At 36.9% G+C, this 21,908-nt stretch overlaps 1 protein-coding gene across 1 annotated transcript in view; it reads left to right on the top strand.

The window, feature by feature from the left end:
- The window catches only part of CCDC141 (coiled-coil domain containing 141), a gene marked incomplete at its 5' end in the record, with an annotated part of 142,298 nt that overhangs the window by 60,249 nt on the left and 60,141 nt on the right, over positions 1 to 21,908 (top strand). Inside the window, one exon of the mRNA XM_039222391.1 lies at positions 13,062 to 13,234. Within this exon, the coding sequence (XP_039078322.1) occupies positions 13,062 to 13,234 (173 nt within the window). The remainder of the gene's footprint in view (positions 1 to 13,061; positions 13,235 to 21,908) is intronic.

The following is a 21,908-nucleotide window of genomic DNA, read 5'->3' on the forward strand; positions in this document are numbered from 1 at the left end:
AAGGCTAGGAGCAGAGCCACAACCTGACTGCCCTGCCTTGGTCTTGCCTTTTAAAGTCCACCAAGGAGAAATCTTGCTTTGGACCATCTCCAGATCCTCTTTAGTTGGAGACGTGCTCTGCTTCTCCTAGTTGATTCTTTTAACATTGATTATAGCAGGTGTCTCTTAGCGAGCGGTAATGTCTACATGTCCACATCACTTGTGTATCTGAAGCTGTGATATTATTTGAATTTTTTTTCTCCCTTTTCCAAACTGCCTTCTTAGAATTGTTTAACACCTTAAATTGGACTGATATTTTTGAAACTGGACAATGTGACAGGAAATGAATGGGTAACCCCTAGAAGATGGGTATATTGTGATTTAAAGTCATGATATCAACAATCTGAATACAATGTTCTGGTATATATTAAAATAGTTACTTAATTTTGAATTGCTAGAATTACAGTAAAAAAAATTTAAAGAAATATTTGACAAATATGATAAACATATGTTTGGGATTTCTTTGTTTTAACAGAAGAGACAGTCATAGAGTATTACTGGAACTGTTGAACTAAGTAGTAGGTACTAGTTAAGTTTCTCTTGAACAGTACTGTTTTTGAATAAGAGACTTTTTTTTAAATTTAAAGCGAAGTTAGTTAACATTCAGTGTAATAATGGTTTCAGGAATAGAATTTAGTGATTCATCACTTGCATATAACACCCAGTGTTCATCCCAACAAGTGCCCTCCTTAATGCCCATCACCCATTTAGCCCATCCCCCCACCTACCTACCTCCATCAACCCTCAGTTTGTTCTCTGTATTTAAGACTCTCTTATGGTTTGTCTCCTTCTGTTTTTAACTTATTTGTGCTTCCCTTCCCCTATGTTCATCTGTTTTGTTTCTTAAATTCCACATATGAATGAAATCATATGATATGTGTCTTTCTCCGACTGACATATTTTGCTTAGCATAATACACTCTAGATCCATCCGCGTTGTTGCAAATGGCAAGATTTCATTCTTTTTTATTGCCGAGTAGTATTGAATAAGAGACTCTCTAACCTACATTACACCCTCATTCTACAAAATGAGTGGGTCATCTGTCAGTCAGGTAATGTCATTTCTAAGGAAAACAGTTATAGAACGTGTTGCTAGGATAAAACAATGCTTCTAGAACAAACACTATAGTCTCATTTCTGCAAAATGTAGTTTCTCTCTCTCTTCAATTTGCTACAGCCTGCTCTTGCTTTCTCTGCTCTCATTATCTGATAAGTTTCCAGGGAGACTTTCTCCTGACATTATTTCTGAGTCTTGAGGGAGGGAAGGAATGTCATTTATTGCAATAATAGTAATAATAATAATATTACAGAGTAGTTACTTTCTCAAATTCATATAGTAATTCAGGTTAAATCCTAAGAAACTATATTTTTTAACCCTCAAGGCTTCTTTTTCTTTTTTTTTTTTTTTTTTGAAAGAGAGAGCGAGACGGAGAAAGAGAATGAATGGGATGAGTGGGGAAGGGGTAGACAGAAAAGGATAGAGAGAATCCCAAGCAGGTTCCGTGTTATGAGTGCAGGGCTTAAATGTACAAAGACACTTAACTGACTGAGCCACCTAGGCACCCTTCCCCTAAGACTTGACTTCTATTAAAAATTTTTTTAATGTTTCTGAGAGAGAGAGAGAGAGAGACGGAGTGCAAGTTGGGGAGGGGCAGAGAGAAGGAGACACAGAATCCGAAATGAGCTCTACGCTCTGAGCCACCAGCACAGACAAAGCCTGACATGGGGCTCGAACCCACCAATCAGGTGGTCATGACCTGAGTCGAGGTCTGATGCCTCAGCGATGGAACCACCAGGTACCCCTAAATTTTTTTTTAATGTTTACTTATTTTTGAGACATAGAAAGACAGAGCATGAGCAGGAGAGGGGCAGAGAGAGAGAGGCAGGCAGAATCTCATCCAGGCTCCAGGCTCTGAGCTGTCAGACCTACAGGGAGTTTGAACCCATGAACTATGAGATCATGACTTGAGCTGAAGTCAGATGCTTAGCCAACTGAGCCACCCAGGAGCCTCAAGACTTGACTTCTAGGTCCCCTGTTTCATCTTTGGAAGCCATGGCATTCAAATTATAACAAGTTCAGTTGGGATTTGTCCATACTCTATTTATCCATATTATATGTATAATTCTCAATAGTCATGTGGCATTTAGGGATAGAATTTGTTCTCCCTTTTCAAAGCATCAAGGAAATTAGTTCTAACTCCAAATTTAAGAATCAATGTGAAAGGTAATAGTTTTATTTCAGCAAAAAATAGAAGCTGGAATGTGGAAAGTGGATATTTAATCATGATGTTTGAAATGAAATGTTTGCCATATTATTAAGAAGCAATAAATAATTAAATAATGTAATGGGTAAATCTATCTAAATTAAAGAGGGAAACTCTTCTTAAGACTTGTAAATGGCAAAAAAAAAAAAAAAAAAAAAAAAGACTTGTAAATGGCATTTTTATTTTTTATTTATATTCTGTAGTCTCCAAATTTTCCAAAATTCTTACCATTTTACCTAACTTTTGGCATAACACTTATACATAACCAAAAATGAGCTGGATTTAAAACATTAATATAATTTTTAAATCCCTTATTTGTCTTCTAGTCTGAAAATTCTGTTTATACTAGCAAGGGGTTATTTTCAATTGACATCATCAATTTACCTCTGAAGCACTGAATTTTCCTTTTGAAAATTCCCTTTACTTTGAATGCATTGGATTTTTCTAGTTGTGAGCATCTAATTGTGAGATGAAGCCATGTTGTCAAGAACTATGAGGCATGTGAAATTTTACCCCAACTTCAAGTTAACTTGCTAACTTGTCACCATTTTGTGGATGCTCACAAAAGACACATGACTTCTGTGTCAGTTTTGAAAGACTTTATTACTCCCAAAAACAATAATCGAAATGTCAACATGTCATTATCAGTTTCCCAAGCCCCAGTCCCTGGGGGGGCGGGCGGTGATGCAGATGGGCCCACATGGATGACTATACCTGCGGCAGCTGGTTTCCAAGAAAGGAATCCGAAGTTTGGGGAAACTTTTGTTTTATAGCAAACAATAAGCCAACCTGCTATTTGTCTCAGAAGGAGACATTTCTCAACATTGAAGGTTGCTGGCTGCAAACCCAACACTGAGAAATAGCTCAAATAAAGACGGGTTAGTGTGAGGCATTCTTGGCAAACCGATAATGGTGGGCGGGGCCACTAGCCACTCTCCCAACACGTGGGGCCCTGTGAAAGAAAGAAGTCAGCGCTTCCAACATATATTGACTTTGAAAATCAATTTTGTTCTTGATAAGTAGAATTATTTTTTCAGCAAACAAACCTCTTATTCCAAATTTGTTAAAGCTAGGTCAATATTCACCTTCAATATCTGTGCCAAATACCAGCATGAGAAAATATGCTACTGTCACAAGGAATGACAGGATATAACAGCGTATTTGCTCAGGAAAAAGTGAAATGTATGATTTTTTAAATACGCCTTTCACTTTTTAAGAATTTTGTTAAAATAAAAAGGTTGTCATAATCTCATCTTCAAAGTGGACTGTTGTTAATGCTTTCCATATCATATATATTGCTTTCTTAAATCTGGATTTTTATCATGTGTTGCTGGTATTTTTGCTGCAAACATCTGGAAATTCCTCCTTTTACCCCACTTCCATTCTGATTTTAATTTATTCCCCTCTCTCTCTCTCTACCAATTTTAGAGAGGGATATTCTTATTTACTAGAAAAAAAGTAATAATAATTTCTTTTATTGAAGTCTCTAAATAAGTAGTGTGGTGAATAATTCTTTAGGAATTCTTTATTTAGAGATTCTTTAGACATTCTTTTAATTAGTAAAGTTTTACTATATAATTACGGTGTATCAGGTTCTATACTAAATGCTGGGGATAAAGCAGAGAACAAAACATACCAAAAAAATCTAGAGTATGTTTCCAATTTGCAAAATTCAATAAAATATAATTATTGCCTAATTATCCATATTGACAAGACAACGACACTGCCTTTGCCTTGTGGCTCTAGGAGTGAAATTGATTACTTTTTAATCCTGCTAGGGGTTGATGATTGCCCAAGGCTCAAGAGTCCGTTTCTTACCCAGAGTGTCTGTCGATAGCCCTTGGTTTGAGGTGTGGTAGTTCGTACCTGGAGTGAGCGATAGGTGGCGATGTTAGCACACAGGACCTTAGCATATTGCTACTGATGCTTTCATCAACCAGACACTGGATTCAAGTGGAGATTGAGCCATGTAATTTAAGAAGCCAAGATACTTCTTTTCTGTTTTAGAGTTATCTACTGTGTTGGTGAATTTATTATTAACAACAAATACAAGTTAAGGGTTGATTATCAATATTGGATGATAGCTGATTAGAAAAGAGTTTCTCTAATTACTGGACGTTGCTAAAAGTTATTAGAACATGGCATGAAACATGAACATAGGACCTATTATAGTAACTCATCCTGATCCCCCCAAATTTTCATCTTTCATGATTATAGATTATCTCATTTATTATATTTCTAGCAAGTTCACAACCAAGGAGTTGGTTAAGATATGTCTGTCACCCAAAATGTATTTATCATTGTTTAGGGAATGCGGTTAGAATCAAACAGATATAAATATATATGTTTCAAGAAAAGAACAGTATCGGCCTGTATTTAGAAGACAACAGTGATCAAACCTAAATCTGTAAACATGGCTAATTGGTCTTAAAGCTTCATTCCCATGCTTCCTTCTCATAGGCACATGATTTCATTGGGGGAAAGCAAGCAGTGAAGACTGAGATCAAATCTACATGGTGTACTTCTTGGGTGATTAGCCTAAAAGAAAAGGTGAAACAAAACCTGGGGCAGCCAAAGCAACACCCCAAAAGCAGTTTGAAATGTAATGATTGTCATAGCTTCTACTGCTTCTGCCATCACTGCTGAAAGTTTAACGTCTTTTAAAAAGTTGATGTTGCTTTTTCAAGATACTTACAGCCATGCAAAACAATAATGCCTACAGAAACATAATTGCTTCAGATGAAAACAAAATAATCAAGAATGAAGTTTGGTACAGTTTTTTTCATATATATATATATATATATATATACTATTCTCCCATTTTCAAAATAGATACAGTTTAGCCCAGATGTTGGAAGCAATTAAGTAAAATGGCTCAGTTGTTGTACAGATTGAAGAATGAAGAAATCTGTCCAACTAGAGGACCTAAAATATATTATCCAGAAGGAATTTGTTAAGGTGATGTCAATGAATTCAAGAAATTAAGCTAATTGTCATTGGAAATTAAGGAAAGTGTGCTTACTTTCAGTTTCATTATTCTTAGGCAGTCTGTCTCAGATTTCTCTTTTCCAGAGCAACTTCCCTTTCTCTTACAAAGAACTAAAGCATCTTTTTTTTTTTTTTTTTTTTTTTAACTCCCTCCATACTTCTACATTTCCATTCGGCTAATGTGTTGTATAGCTACTGTTTTCATATATCATATGTGTACTTTAGCTAAAGCAGTTACAGATACTCGCTTTAAGATCCTTGCCTTCAAGACCCTTTCAGCCTAGTTTGGAGGAAAGGCAAGGGAACAGAAGTGCTGTGTGCTTTGGGAAAAGCCAAAAGCCTTTAGAGTGCACCTAGAGCATTAGGGAACACAGAAGAGAGTCTCAGGGAAAAAGTGTCAAGGAAGACTTCTCTAAGAAGGTGAGCACTGAGCTAAATTTGAAAGCTAGGATAAGGAGTGATTGGAGGAGGACTGTGTGGTACAGAGTTGTGCCATGTGTGGGGAATCTCAGTATTTCATTTTGCCACGAGTGTAGGGTGTAAGCCCAGAAGGATGAGAGAAAAGTGGTGGAAGCAGACAAGGGGTTAGGAAGGGTCTTGAATAGCAGGCTAAGAAATATCTATTTTATTCTGAACATATCCTTAAATATGAAGAGATATTAAGGGCTTTAAAAAACATGATGAAGGAAACCTAATACAGAAGCAAATGATGTTTTAATTTACTCTCCTCTTGAATTCTCTGAGAGAGAAAATGGTTTATAAACCTTTGGTTTTACAACTCAGGGACAGGCTATTTAAACCATGGCTAATATTTGATAAATATGGCTATATGTAAAATTATATATATATAAATTGTATATAATTTTTACATATAAAAAAACATAAAATAGAAAGCTTATCAAAACAAGAAATGCCTTTAACATCTTACATTTTTCATGAGAACCCACAACTTAGTCCCTATTTAATTAGTCTTATAATAAAGACACTGAGTTTTATTATTATTCATTCATGAGTATCCTTCACAATAAAGCTATCATGTCACTTCTAAGCAAATCATGAGTGTTATTTATTGGTTTCCCTTCCATGTACAATTTTAAACTGCTGTATCTCTTCATTAGTATTGAATATATTCTTCCTCATATTGTAGGCATTTCTAGGTAGATTTACCTTCCTTTGCTGAATTAAAATTCCTTGAGGGTAAGACACACGTCTATTTTACTTTGTGTTCACCAGAACAGAACACCTAGAACGGCGCCTTTCAGATAGTGGATGCTCGATAATTATTTGAATAATAGAAAGTAGTCAAATTGTAGAAACTGTGGAGTTTCAAGGCCAACTACGTCCATTTGCATAAGAGATTACACTGATCCAAGGTCATTGGAATGAGGAAAGTTTAATTACTTTAATCCACAAGGAATGCAAATTTCGAGCTCAATCCCTATGTCATAGCTGAGAAGGAAAGTAATGCTGAATGCAGAGATTTGTCATCACCCTTACCACCTACTCCAAAAAGTCTCCAGGCAACATTAATACCTATTTTTCACTATTCCCATAGTATTTCTTTAGAGAGAGAGTGTGTCTTAATCATCTTTCCAAGCCACCTAGCGTTCAACAAACTTTGTTGAATCAACAAATGACTGGACATAAGACAGGTCAAATACACTTTGAGCTGAAGTTTTCACCTCTGAAAGAGGTCTAACAATCCTCAGGGAATACCATTCATTAATAAAAGTTCCTGCGACTGCTGGTCATGTTCAAAATCTTTTCATGATAGAGTTGGAGTATAAACAAATAAATGGAATTGCAGAGTATTAAGTGAAAAATTTTAAATGTTTGTTAGGATGACACTTTTGTAAAATAATATAGTAGACCTTGGAGCCAGACTGCTGAGGTGTGAATCTGGTCTTAGACAGTTATTAGCTCTAGGACCTTGGGCAGTTTCTTGACTTCCCTGCGTGTCTAGCTTTTTTACCTGAAAAATAGAAATAATAATTACATGTACCTCACAGAGTCACTGAGCTTCTAAATGAGTTAATACCTGACGAGTGCATAGCTAAGCACTCACTAACTTCTAGCCATTACTTTGTCATTTTATATGCATTCAATATTGCACTAGTCACTCGAATGTGGCTTCAGTGCTTTTTTCCATTTTCCTCTCCCCAGCATGTACCAGAGTACATGCTTCATAAAATTCAATAAATATTTGTTGAATAATGAAAAAAAATAAATACTTTGCACATTGTAAATGGGCACTTTTCTATGTAAATATTCCCAAGATTATCCTAAAACTGTTCAGATCAATCTAGATATAAGAAACAGAAAGTATAAACAGTAACTAGCTGGCTAGAGTTCTACTTATGGGTTTAGTTTATCCATTTTGAAGATGGACTTACCTCAGAAAAAGTAAGAGTTTGTCAATACATAAACTTCTTCCATTCCTTGTTGATAAAATGCACTAGATGTGTGCTGTTTTCTTTCTTTCTTTTTTTCTTTTTATTTTAGAGACAGAAAGTGAACCAGCAGGAGAGAGGGGCAAAGAGAGAGAGAAAGAGAGAGCGCCTTAAGTAGGCTCCATGCTTAGTGCAGAGCCCTAAGTGGGGCTTGATTTTACAACCGTGAGATTATGACCTGAGTTGAAATCAAGAGTAGGACGCTCAATTGACTGAGCCACTAGGCACCCCATAAATGCCATTTTCAACCTGAAACTCATTCTCCAGTGTTTGTGTTGTGTGTGTTTTATTTGTGTTTGTTTAGCTTTTTAGATTGTGAGGCCCAAACCAGTTTTAGATGCTCATGATTTTATAAATAAATAAATAAATAAATAAGACACAAATCCACCTTTTAACACTTGTCATGTGGAGCGAGTTCTGGGGCCCAGCAGCAAAACCTTGGAGAGGCAAGAAATAAGCTGGAGCACCAGTAGGGAGCAGCAGACACTGGGAGCTGAAAATCACATCACCCTTTTGCCCTACCTTTCTAGCATTTGGAAGCCTGGTCAGATTTGAGTAGGACCAGAATCAGGTATCAGCTTGTCAAACTGGGAGCCATGGGAAGTTACTTCAAGTAGTGTTTAGGAAAGGAAACTGAAGCATTTGTTTTTGATGAAAACTGAACCCAGAGGAAATCTCTGCAGACAGTGGGATTCAGTGCTCCAATGAGAAGCTGAGTTTTGTGTCCTTGGTGATTATAAAAATTCCAACCAAATTCATTCTCCAGCCTTGGAACTCATGAAAGGAAAATTTGAAGGTTCTGTAGCATTTGAGCTTTTTTGTTTTTAATGTTGATTCTCTTCAAATAAGTTAGTCATGAAGCAAAAAATACTACTTATTAAACATCTTTGAGAGGGGAGCCTGAGTGGCTCAGTCGGTTAAGCGTGCCACTTCCACTCACAGTTTCTGACTTTGAGCCCCACATTGGGCTCTGTGCTGACAGCTCAGAGCCTGGAGCCTGTTGCAGATTATGTCTCCCACTCTCTCTGCCCCTCCCCTACTTGTGCCCTGTCTCTCAAAAATAAAGAAATGTAAAAAAAAAAATTTTTAAGCATCTTTGTGAAACAGCACGATATAATATGTTAGATGACTAATTCATGTTTCTTGCTTAACTTATGAATTCTATAGATATTTAAAAAAGAGTAAAATGTGCCACGTCCTGATACCATCTCTATTTTTTTTTTTTTTTTTGATCAGCCTGCTTTGGATCCTGTACTTAACAAATGAAAAAAAAAGAAAGATCTTGAGTAGCGTATTAAAGAAAAAACCAAGTACCTCCTTAGTCTTTTCCAAACCAAGGCAAAAAGAGCTGATTGGTTCCCTTATCTTCTTAAGAACTGGGTGGTACAATACAAAATATTCAAGAAAAGCGAGAACCAAGAGGGAGAAAATATTATCCTTGTGCCTTTATCTTTGTTTTTGCCTCTAGTCATAAAACCTGTATTTGACTGGGTTTGAAGAAAGAAGGGGATGGGAAGAGTAAACTAAAAGAGAAATATTAATTCCAAAGGAGTTTATATGGGCATCATAGTGTCATTGCCAGAAATAACCTGTTCTATAACATGGGAGAGACAAAGAGATTCTCTCCAGGCTAGGTCCAGTATATCAGGTTCCTTATGGATATGGTAAATAGAAAGGCATTTAGTTCTATTTTGGGAATAGATTAAGTAAGAGCAATGATAGAGCATTTCTGGAGTTGGTACATGGATTCCTCATTAAATGCTGCATGGGGATAAGAAAAATGAGTTTTACATGTGATTCTGAAAATCACAGGGAGTATAACTTTCTTAAAAAGGGACTCACCTTAAAATCACAAATTTCTTTGTGTTTAGATCATTCCTGTTAGGTCTTGGTTAGGATTAAGGGTAAAGAATAAGCTCTCTTACAGTATCCAGCTCATCTTATTTGCAAATATATTTGTTGAGCTAATGAGGGAATGAAAGCACTTTCCTCCTTTCTGCTGCTATAGTTCTACTAAGTGTAATACAAAGAGCAATTCATGAGTAAATGCTTTCCTAACACCTGGATATTTTTGAGAAAAAACTCTGAAGAAAATTTTGCTATTTTGATACTGTTATGGGTTATCTTGGTTCTTGATATACCACCTCTTCCTCCCTCTGACGGTTTAGACCTTCAGTTTATTCCCATGTAATTAAGCTATAATACTTTTATGACAACATTCAGGAGTGCGGTGGAGTCACCTCAGACATTTATTTAATGTACATGTGGCTTTAGAATCTAACTTCTATGAAGATGAGACCACTGCCCAGGGATATGAGAGTCGCAGTTGTTCACAGCAGCCAAAAGAGGAAAGGCCTAGTGGGATGAATGACAGTCAGCAGGTGGCCTTGCTCTTCCCAGTGACTTTTCAAAGATGCGTCCAATCAAGATGGAGAGTATTCATGACAGATATTTTCTGAGTATTTTCTACATGTCTGTCGTCATGCCCTAACTTTTATGTTTTTTCTTTAATTCTTAAAACAACAAGCATGATATGTATTAAGGTTATAGTGGCTTAATATTAAAACAGAGTGGAGTCAAACTTGTAGAAAAGAAAAAGCACTTTAGAATTCTCTATCCTTTCCCCCATTCCCATTAGGAATTTTGGGAATTATCTTAAGGGAAGAACGAAGTGACCCTGATATCTATGTAAATACACTTTCTCTATTTCTTCCCTTAGCTCAGTGGCTCTCAGTCCTAAATGTGAATATATATTACAGTAAGCACTAGTTTGCATATACCAAACTTTAAGCATGGTTTAGGGCAGTTCATGATATTTTTGACTACACTAGATTTTTGTTTTAGGCACTGACTTTAAAACTATTATTTTTATTTATTTGTTTGTTTGTTGAGAGAGAGACAGAGCGTGAGCATGGGGGAGGGGCAGAGAGAGAGGAAGACAGAATCTAAAGTAGGCTCCAGGCTCTGAGCTGTCAGCCCAGAGCCCAGCAAGGGGCTTGAATCCATGAACCACAAGGTCATGACCTGAGCCTAAGAGCCACCCAGGCGCCTCCTGACTTTAAAACTTTTAAAACTTTAGAACCTTTGAGTAACATGAGACTCCATTTCATTTAAAATAAGTAATAAAAATTTTAAATATAAAGCAAAATTCCAGAAACAGTGTTTATTGCAAGCAGCATTTCAATGTGTTATGGAAAGATTGAGAAAGTAATTCAAATAATCTTTTCTAACATCAGCATCTTGACACATTTAGCTCTGTTGCCAAGTATAGAATAAAAGAGGGGGGTTCAGATAAGGAAAGTCTTCAGGTCCAAAGTTTCTTTAATAAAGCTATCTTTCTTTTACAGTTCTCTATAGATTAAGAGAAATCATTTAACTTTTCTATATTTTCTTACCTATATTTACAAAAAATAAGTTTTAAAATCTCGATTTTTCCACCTAAGATGAACAGGCTTCTTGGAAATACCCCTTCTGTCTTAAGCCTCCCCTGGTAGTCTTTTGCCACATGGCTCCATGGGCCAGGGTTTAAGGGCAGGGGCCTCAGGGCCAGACAAAATGAGTACAAAGACCAAACCTGCCACTTAGTAGAAGTGTCACTTTGTGCAACTTATTTAATCTCTCTGAGACGCAGTTTCTTTGGTCATAAATTGGAGATCATTTCTCACTTCCATCCAGGGCTATTAGTGTGTGAACCTCAGCAGACATTCAAAAATATTTGTTGGCTGAATGAAACACATAGTATAGAAGGAGTAAAAGTCAGTTCTCACTAAACTATAGATACTATTATTACTTTCTATCATCTAAATGATAGGAATGATTTTGTTTTAAACATTTTAAGTGATCAGAAAGAGCAGATTCAGGAGACATGGGGAAATTGATGAGAGTACAGAATATCAACATATAAGTAATGCAACGGTATTTGGGAGATTTCATTTGTAAATTCAAATTTTGTCCAGTTCCCATTCTGGCATTAAAACTGACTCCCTTAGATGGCAGCCAGGTGTAGGTGCTTGCGTGTTTTTATACAGCTCCATGGAGGTAGCCTCTACATTTGGCTTAAACTGTGTTCCTTCAGCATCAACTCAGCCTTGCTCCTCTGGTCTCTCTTCAGGTCTCAGTGGTTACCAGACTCATGAAACCATCTGCTCTCATTTCTTATGAGTCGTCTTTGGAGTCTTCCTACTCCACCTAGTGGGCCCCAATCAAGCTCACTGGCTTCTAACTCAACAGTCCAGGAAGGCTAGATTTCAAGGCCCCTGCTGACTGTGGCACCATCAGGGTTCCTGGGATAAGAGTGTTCTCCAGACTGATATGGAACATCTCATAAGGTGCTTTCTCCTAGTAGTGCCAAAGGGCCACATGGCAAGAGCTTCCTTGCCATTCAGCTTTTCTTCAATTTACCTAATTCATCTCCTGTTCTCCAAGTCCAAGGTCAGAGACAGGCTATCAGGACACCTGTGGAGATCATTACACTGTACTCTCTTTCTGTTTTCCTCATATTACCATGGTCCTGTTTTACTGCCTTCATATCATATACTCCTCCCCCTTAATGCCAATGAAACCTTAATGGACAAAAGGAAAGCTCCTCTCTACTCAATGTCAATTCCAGTAACTTAATCCCCCATGACTGGTTGTTGATCTGCTAATAAAAGAATAAAGGAATTTTTAAAACTTAAGACAATATCTTGATTTGCAAGGTGATGTTTTTTTTCTGCATAATCCTATTTGCATGTCAGAAGCTAAATATTATCTTGGTCTTAGTCTTTGCACAGATTGAGAACCAAATTATAATCTCATTTGTAGACAGATGGATGTCTTGGATGAAGTAGGCAGAATGTCTTACACTTGGAAAAACAAGGGGTAAAAGTATATTTGTCATTTCTTGAATATTTCTCTATACTGCTTCAGGTTCAAGGTGCAATTTACTGGGCAATTTCCTTTTAAGAACATAAGGGATATTCAGGTTGTGAAAAGTCTGCATAATATTTTAAAAATATCTCATCCATTATTGGTATACATTACAGAATGTGCAAAAAAATAAGCCTGGCTCTCTGAATTCTGTAGTTATAACTGTGTTGTATAGATACATTCTCAATGTAAACTTTATGGTGTTGATACTTATCTATGGTGAGCTAAGCTCTGATCAGTTTCCCAAAATGGAGCCTTAGAACTACACTGCCGTTTTCTCAGACTGAGATTGTTTTGGTTACGATCAAACAAATCAATTGAATAGGGTGGTTTAATCTCTAGTATTTCATGTACACATAGATGTAGATTTTAAACTAGAAAAGCAGAAAATGCAAGTATGTTTTCTTTGGCAGGCATTTGATATACTTGGAAGAGTTGAAGCTTACCTTAAGCTCCTTAAATCAGAGGGTTTAAGTCTGCCTGTCTTGGCAGCAAGGCACAAGGAATTACACAGAGAAATTAAAGACTGCACAGCTGATGCTTTGCAAAAGGGGCGAGCCTTAATCAGCCAAGTAGACTCCTGTAGGTAAGTCTGTTTCTTCCTCTGCGTAACAAGCTTTTCCACAGTTTCCACAACCTGTTAAAAAATAAGTTGCACAATTTTTTTTTCTGCTTCTGATGTTTTGCTGCATTATGACATAGCTTAACAGGACCTATTGAATTTTAGTCAACAGTGATTCTGAACATAGCATTGCTCGTCCACGAGTGAGACCATATTCTGAGCTTGAGGACCCAAAGATACTAATGCTTGTTTTCTATGAATTTCTGAGGTAGGGAGAAAGAAAGGACAAAAGAAAAAACAGAGCTTAATTCTCACTGCTTTTGATAGCCTAGCACCTCTGTGGGGTTTCTTTCTCCCTTTTAATTCTTGAACGTTGAGTCTGTCCTGTTCCTTTTTACCTTTCTGAGAAAAAAAACAAAAACAAAAACAGAGTACCAGAATCACCTTTCATTTATGACCGTGGTGGCTCACCAAGCAAATTCCCAAATAAAAGGTGACATATTAATAATAACAATAGCTCACTTTTTCAAAAAACTGACAGCCCACCATGTGCCAGGCACTGTGCCAAGAGGTTTAGGAACATTGTGTCCTTAATCCTCACAGCAGTTCTACAAGACACACAGAGTAGTCCTCCTTACCCACGGGAGAGTATGTCCCCTCAGGGGGTGCCTGAAACCACAGATAGTACCCAACTCCATTTATACTATGTTCTTTCCAATACATATACACCTATGAAAATTAATTTATAAATTAGACATAGTAAGGATTAACAATGATCACTAATAATAAAATAGAACACTTATAACAATGTACTGTAATAAAAGTTATATGAATGCGATCCCTCACTCTTTCTTTCTCAAAATATCTTATTGTACTGTGTTCATCCTTCCTGTTGTGATGATGTGAGATGTTTAATCCCTACAAGGTGAGATGAAGGGAGGTGAATGACATAGGCATTGTGACATAGTATTAGGCTACTGTTAAACTTCTGATGATATGTCAGAAGGAGGGTTGTCTTCTGGACCATGATTGACCATAGGTAACTAAAACTACAGAAAGCAAGTCTGCAGATAAGGAAGGGGCCATTGCACTATTAATGTTCTCCGTTTTATGAGTGACCAAGACACAGAGAGGTTAAGTAACTTGCAAAAGGTCATACAGATAGTGGCAGAGTCAGAATTTGAATCCAAGAGCATGGGCCCTAGACTCCGTGTTCTTAACCAGTGCGCTAGGGTAGGTTGTTTTTATGAACACATTTGGTGAGTGTATCTGTGTGGGTTTATTACTTCCAGATGCCCGTTTTATTGGCATATAATTACTCATTCTTTTATTATTGTTTTTATTTCTGCTGTGTTGGTTGTGATCTCTCCCCTTTCATTCTTGATTTACTTGGGTCCTTTCCTTTTTCTTTTTGATCAAACTGGTTAGTGGCTCTGTTAATTCTTTGAAAGAACCAGCTTCAGGTTTCATTGATCTGTTCTACTGTTTTTTTGGTTTCGGTAGCATTGATTTCTGCTTCAATCTTTATTATTTCCTGTCTTCTGCTGGCTTTGGGCTTTATTTACTGTTTTTTTTCCAGCTTTTTAAGGTATAAGGTTAAGTTGTGTATCTGAGACCTTTCTTCCTTATTTAGGAAGGCCTGGATTGCTATATACTTTCCTCTTATGACCGCCTTTGCTGCATCCCCGAGGTTTTGGGCTGTGGACTTATCGCTTTCATTGGCTTCTGTGTACTTTTTAATTTCCTCTTTAACTTCTTACTTAGCCCATTTATTCTTTAATAGGATGTTCTTTAGTCTCCAAGCATTCGTTACCTTTCCAAATTTTTCCTTGTGATTGATTTCGAGTTTCATAGCATGGTGGTCTGAAAATATGCACAGTATGATCTCAATGTTTTTGTACTTGTTGAGGGCTGACTTGTGTCCTAGTATGTGATTTATTCTGGAGAACATTCTGTTGCACTGGAGAAGAATGTATATTCTGCTGCTTTAGGATGAAATATTCTGAAAATATCTGTTATGTCCATCTGGTCCAGTGTGTCATTCAAAGCCATTGTTTCCTTGTTGTTTTTCTGATTAGATGATGTGTCCATTGCTGTATCAGTGTGGGTTAGATCTGTGTGGAAATGAGGAGAGATAGGGATCTTGAGAAACAGAGAGGATGCAGTGGGAGCATATGAGAAGGAATAGGGATTGGAGATGTTGGGGCACACGGCAGAACACATATCATCTAGGAAGAATTAAAGGTAAGACTTACATTTTGACAGAGGAAGACAAAAAGATTTTTGCAAATGAGATAAATCCAGTTGTTTATCTTCCATATCCACCATCTTCCTAAAACACAGACATTAAGTTTGAAGAATGATTAAATAGGCTGAAAACGGTAAAATTACCTTATTTCTATTCTTCATTCTGCTCTATTTTAGATGTGTTTAAAAGTGTTGATTTGGTAAGTTTGGGTTTAGGGAATTTTCTTTTCAGAAGACAGACTGAATCTGGATGGAGATATTTAGTCAGGGCTTGTGATGGTTGCCATGGGACCATGCAAAGCCAAGATCAGAAATAATCTAAGGTCTTCCAACAGGAGCCAAACAGCTGAGGCTACCAGAAAGGCAGATGGTTCTCCCCTTTTAAAAACTAACAACTGTAGCTGCTAAGTTTCTTTACTTTAACTCCAACCCGTACATCAGGTAATGGTGTGTCTGTTCTGTTGAAACACGTCTGACCCCAATTTGTGGGCACATGTCTGACTCCTTTCTCCTCTCTCCTGTTTAAAGGTCCAGTCTCCCAAAATGTATCTGTGTCTTGGACCATGCAGAAGATATCCTATGGGGTGCCTGGACTCAGGGTACATATTGGACAGTAATCTGAGTCATGTGATAATTGGATTAAGTATTGGATGCTCCAGTTAGAATTGGGGAATGGTCCTATGTCAGTTTCATGAGTGAATCTGAAAGCACAGACACCGTTTCTCTGTGTAGGCTACTCTTTACTTGTGGTAAACTGCCTTGGGCAGTTTCCTTTCATACATGGGTAGACCAGGAGGCAACTAAACACCTTTCCCTATTTTTGGAGGTCTATCTATATTTTTCCTGTTAGTCAAATTCTAGTCTATTCTTCTAGTCATTTAAAGCAGGAGGGTAGATCTAGTCCCTGCTGCTAGCCAGAAACTGAAGTTCCCTTTCAGTTTTGATGCTTAGCTCCTAGAGTTGGAAAGCTAGTCACAGTTTAGTACTCTTAAACTTTATCCCGTTCGCTCTAATTAGTAATGTTTTGTCTTCAATACAGAAATATAAAAGGGGAAGTGCTTATATTTCATACTACTCTGTTTTCAGGGTTTTAGTGATGCTTCTGGCATGTGCTTTGTCATGGTTGACATGTTTATTTATTTAGCTCATTCTTTCTGCCTTCTTTGTTTTTTCTAGTCTTAATTTTTACATATATATATATGTAAAATATATATATATATACACACTGATTTTTTGAAGGTGCATCTATGGTTCTTTTCTTCAAGCTTCAGATTGAGTCTTAATAGAAGAAGCAATAGCTAGGGACCATTTCAAAAAACTTGAATTAAAATGGTTAGGCAATTGGGTTTAAAAATAATGATTAGAAGTATGGTTTCTGTCTAAATCCTAGATATATGAGCTTTCACAGTAGCTCCAAAGTTTCCTTGATTCCTGAGATTTCACAATAGTTTACAAATCAATCCTATTTTCCATTTTGTAGGAGGAACTGAAGGTAAAGTGAAATTGTTACTTGGCAAAGTATATTTTTGATTCAGAAGGTAGATGTAGAATAGAAATCCATTAAAAACTGAATTGAAATACTTTAGAGTCTTGGCAGCAAACTAAACCCCACATAGCTACTGACCTCAGTCCTGTGCACGACATTTGCGACTTGCTTCCTTTCCTCATCTAATGATTCATCTGTCCAATGATGTGGGTCACCATCATAGGAAAGAAGCAGAACCTAAAAATAAGATTTCAAGTTGCAGCCACTTGAAAAGTGAAGGTGGAGTTTAGAACACTGGCAATGAAAATAAACATACTACAAATTTCAACAGAGGGAAGTACATGTCACTGAACATCATTGTGGGCTTCCTAGACTTTTGAATGCCAGCACACTGCTAGGACACAAAACGCTATGGCCCTCACTATCACACATTTGGAAACTCTGGTGGGTAAGAAATTTTAGCATCAAAGGGGTTTTGCTTCCTGCATTCTTAGGGCTAAAAGGATGTCATGACTTTTATTTATTTAAAAAAAAAATTAATGTTTTTATTTATTTTTGAGAGAGACAGAGTATGAGTGGGGGAGGGGCAAAGAAAGAGAGGGAGACACAGAATCCAAAGTAAGCTCCAGGCTCCGAGCTGTCAGGACAGAGCTTGACACAGGGCTCGAACTCACAAACCATGAGATCATGACCTGAGCCAAAGTTGGATATTTAACTGACTGAGCCATCCAGGCATCCTGTGATGCCATGATTTTTAAACTTCTCTGAATCTGTTCCCTCATTTGTAAAATGGAGATATACATTTCTTGGAGATTTTCATTTGTTTGTTTTTCATTTTAATAATAAAATGAAACAGTACTACTCTTGCAATTGGTTTACTTTTTTTTTTTTAACCTTCTCTTCAAAGGGTTTTAAGGGAAAGTACTAAGAGTCACATGTTGTTTCAAATTATCCCAATAGAGTCAGCTATACCAAATCATACTCATTTTCATGAACTGAGGAAGGTTGTATTTGAAATAGGGCACATACACATTTATCTTAAGGTAATAAAAAGCAAAATTTAGTGTTGGGGCAGGCAGATGGGAATTTCAGAGACCTTAGATCTAATATTTTTCCTGTTAGTCAATAAAATAGGACTTCAGAAGTTCACATTTCTCTGAGATGATGCTTCCCAATAAATTTGAGACCCTTGTCATTATTTTCCTATAACTATTTCCTTATGAGGAACAGATCCACACTGTTTTTCTATCCTGGAATCAAAACCCTTTGAAGTTGGAGCAGCCTCACAAAATAAATAATGGTTGTTTACATGTTTCCATGCCTATTTTCTCCCTGTATTCAGGTGATAATTCTGAATCATTGCTAAATAATTTATTATCTTTTCAGAGTATAATATCTGCCATATAACCTACATACACTTTAGTTTTAAAGACATTTTACCTTATTCACTTTCACTTAGTTATGATGCAAGTTACCGCATCTGATAATGGTCAAACTTAGACTTACAGGGAAGTTGAAGCTCAGCTACAGGAAGGAAGCCTGGCTTCTAGCACCTCTCACCTCTTCCTAAGCTTAGCTTGGCACAATCATTTAGTGACAAGTCTAAAGATAGACCTAAGAGGGCCCGCTACCAAGTAGAATTCAGCACTGATTAAGCCACAGGAAGCTGTGGTGATTGGAAGTACTGGGTTGGAGACCTGGTATGAAGGTGAAGTTTTCTATAATTGGACAAAAACAAGGGACCTCCTCTTTTTTCTCTGAGTAGCTACCAATTCAGAGCTAAAAAACATACAAGGCCATCTTGCTCAATATCTATTTGCCTTTTCATGTTTGCTAAAATTAACTTAAAATTGACAAAGAAGCTTGCTTCCACATTGACTCACTATCTTTGCATAAAATGAAAGCTACCAGTTTTCATTCTACCTTGTTACAGTGAATTTAAGCTTATAAACCTCATCCTGACTGAATAAGTTGTTGTGGTATAACTGTAAGTGCTATCTGTTTTGATCTAACACTTATTGCTTATTTAATGTTAATCTTCATATATTTTTATATTTTACAAAGAAATAAAAATAGGAGTTCACTGAGATTTTGCATTCTCTTTTCACAATTTGCATTTATGTTGGCTACCACTGCTTCTTTTGGTTCATGTTGTGAATGGTGATGAACTTTAGACCAAACATGGTTCATTCATCTATTCATTTATTCCAAAAATATTGAGCATCTTTGATAAATCAGGGGCTCCCATGCATCTAATGTAGTAGGTGAAGTGTCTCCCCTCATGCTGTTTATATTCTAGTGGGAAGAAATAGCCAACCAACAGTTAAATCAATAAATGAGGTGTTCTTACACACCAATGTGTCCTGTGATAAAATATAAAAGTGAAATGGGATAGAGAGTCACTGTGGGGATGGGACCATGGTAGACACTGAAGTCAGGGCAAGAATCTTCAAGGAGAGGGAGCTACCATGCAAATATCTGGGAGATGAGTGGACCCGGCAGAGCAACAGTAAAGATATAACAGAAGGGTGTAGAGCGTGGCTGGAAGAGACAGTAACAGGAGAGGACATGAAATAGATCAGAGCAGGTAGGAGTTAGACTGTATTCAAACACTCATTGGCAACAATGGCAAACATTTGTGTGTTTTATATACGTTAAAAAATTTTAGTCCTTAAAACAACCCTGTGATACAGGTACTACTATTATCATGGTTTCTGTTTTGCAGAGGAGGAAGCTAAGGCACAGAGAGGTTCAATAACTTTCCCTACTACCTGTCACACAGTAGTAAGAGGTAAATTGAGTACTGGAAGGCAGGTCTGAATCACTACGTCAGTTTGCTAGCTCTCTATCTATTCCTTTCATTGAACTTTAATCAATAAAAAGAAGCCTGATCCCGTGGATACTTTTTTTATTCTAGCATGCTTAAAATGTGACAATGTGCTCCATCTCTCTGCTAGTTTCAACTCAAGTTTCCCCTTCCTTGTGAAGTTTTTCTTTCAGTTTATTTAAAAAGTTGTTGAATGTACATATAGGCATCACATATGACGTGCCAGCATCAAGCTTCAAAGGTAGTCAAAGATGTATAAACCTGGCCCTGAATCTCTAGAACCTTACTAGAGTATAGTCAGGAAATAACACATCCAGGAGGTATGCTCCAGGCATGAGGAAGCCATGGGGACAGTAGGGGTTGGAGCCAGCTCTTCAGAGAAGGGGGATACAATCTCTAGTTTCTAGGATCAGGAAAGGTCGAGTGAAGGACTTGAGAAGGCCATTGTTGAAGTTGATCATCTGACATGGATGAAGGCTCTGCATCTAGACAGGATGAACAGAATCAGTATCTACCATACAATACTTTTGAATTCCTTTCTATTGGTCACCTCTATCTCATGCTCCCTTTTCATTCTGTGGGGCTCTGAATCATTCCGTAGTTGTTGGACTTATAACAGTGTCGCCTCCTCCCCCAGCTCATGACATCATTTTCAGGTCAGCCCTCAAGGTCAACCATGTAGGAACCTTTTTTATTTATGTTCCTTATCTTAGTATTTATATACCAGGTGGCTTGATCTGAAATGTTATGATGCTGGCATGATATTAAAAGAAAGCTTTTATCATAGTAAAAATATTTTAAAAGATCTTAAGTGGAAAACAAACAAAAACAATTCCTACCCTCCAACAAAATAAAACAAAACAAAACAAAATGAAACAAGGAAACAAATACAAAAATTTCCTTTTCCTAATAGAGTTATATATGGTTGCATTTACAGGAATTCTACCAAGCATTTAAGGACTTAAAATAACTTAAAAAAAAAAAAACAAGTTTGATGATGCATTTAGATGGCAAATGTCAGATACTGAAATTTAGGATATTATAAGGTTGAGGTCTTATGATAATTGTTAACTCAGTCACCTTCCAAATATTTTCTAGGGTATAGTAAATTGTTTTTTTTTTGAGGGGGGGGTGTTGAGTCAATGTTGTAACTGTAAGCTGGACCTGGTAATGCTGTTAATACTTTTATAATTCTGCAACTGTTAGTATGGAAGACATCCAAAGTTCATACTTCCCTTGCATCTGGAAGTAATTAGATTAGGTTCTGTGAAATATCTAGGAGTCACTCATTACAGTATGAATTTGTTCATTTGTGATGTTGATGGTGTGATGTGGAGTAGTAAGAATGCCAGAGGGAAAAGACCTGGAGCTGAGGAGTCTACAGAGAAAAGCTGACTAAAAAGGCAGAAATGTGTGCTTTGGATGAGTGAAGAGAAGTCTTCTCATATTAGAAAGAGAAAAAAGACACAGGAAAGAGTGAGAGAAAAGTAGTGGGCCTATTTATGAATAAAATGCCCATCATGGTGCTGTTTAGAATAGTGAAAACCTGAAAAACCACCTAAAAATTCTGAGACAATTGGGAAATGTTCAAATAGTTTAAGGGCAGGCACATCGTGGAATATTCTAAGCCAATATGGAAAGTGTGTTTTTGAGGATTATTTGAAGACAGAGAGTATCCTCGCCATATAATGCTAAGTAGGTAAAGAAGGATCCAAACTGTGTAGAGAGTACCATTCTAAATTTGGAGGGAGAAAAGGGCTGCAAAGAGAAACGCTTTTTGGAAGGAAATACATTAAAATGTAATTTCATATTTTCCAAATTATCTTAAATGAGAATATTGGTCTCTTTAGTTCTTGCTGTGCCCTTTTTATCTGAGGATTTATGTCATCAATCATGGAAAATTTTCAGCAATTATCTCTTTAAACACTGATTCTTTTGTTTTTCTCTCTTTGCCTTCTCCTTTAACTCCTGGAAGAGAATGCTGGGGCCTCTGGGTCTGTCTTCCAGGGCTCTGAACTGTCCTGTTTGCACCTTATCCTCATCGAGTCCCTCACACTGATCTTATCTTTTGTTGTTTTTTCTCTAGTTTTCATAACCACATTGATTTCATTTCCGGGATTCCTAACTCATTTTTTATA

Source organism: Hyaena hyaena, unplaced genomic scaffold (genome assembly GCF_003009895.1).
Source record: "Hyaena hyaena isolate Hyena2069 unplaced genomic scaffold, ASM300989v1 scaffold_1123, whole genome shotgun sequence".
In the NCBI taxonomy this organism is placed as follows: domain Eukaryota; kingdom Metazoa; phylum Chordata; class Mammalia; order Carnivora; family Hyaenidae; genus Hyaena; species Hyaena hyaena.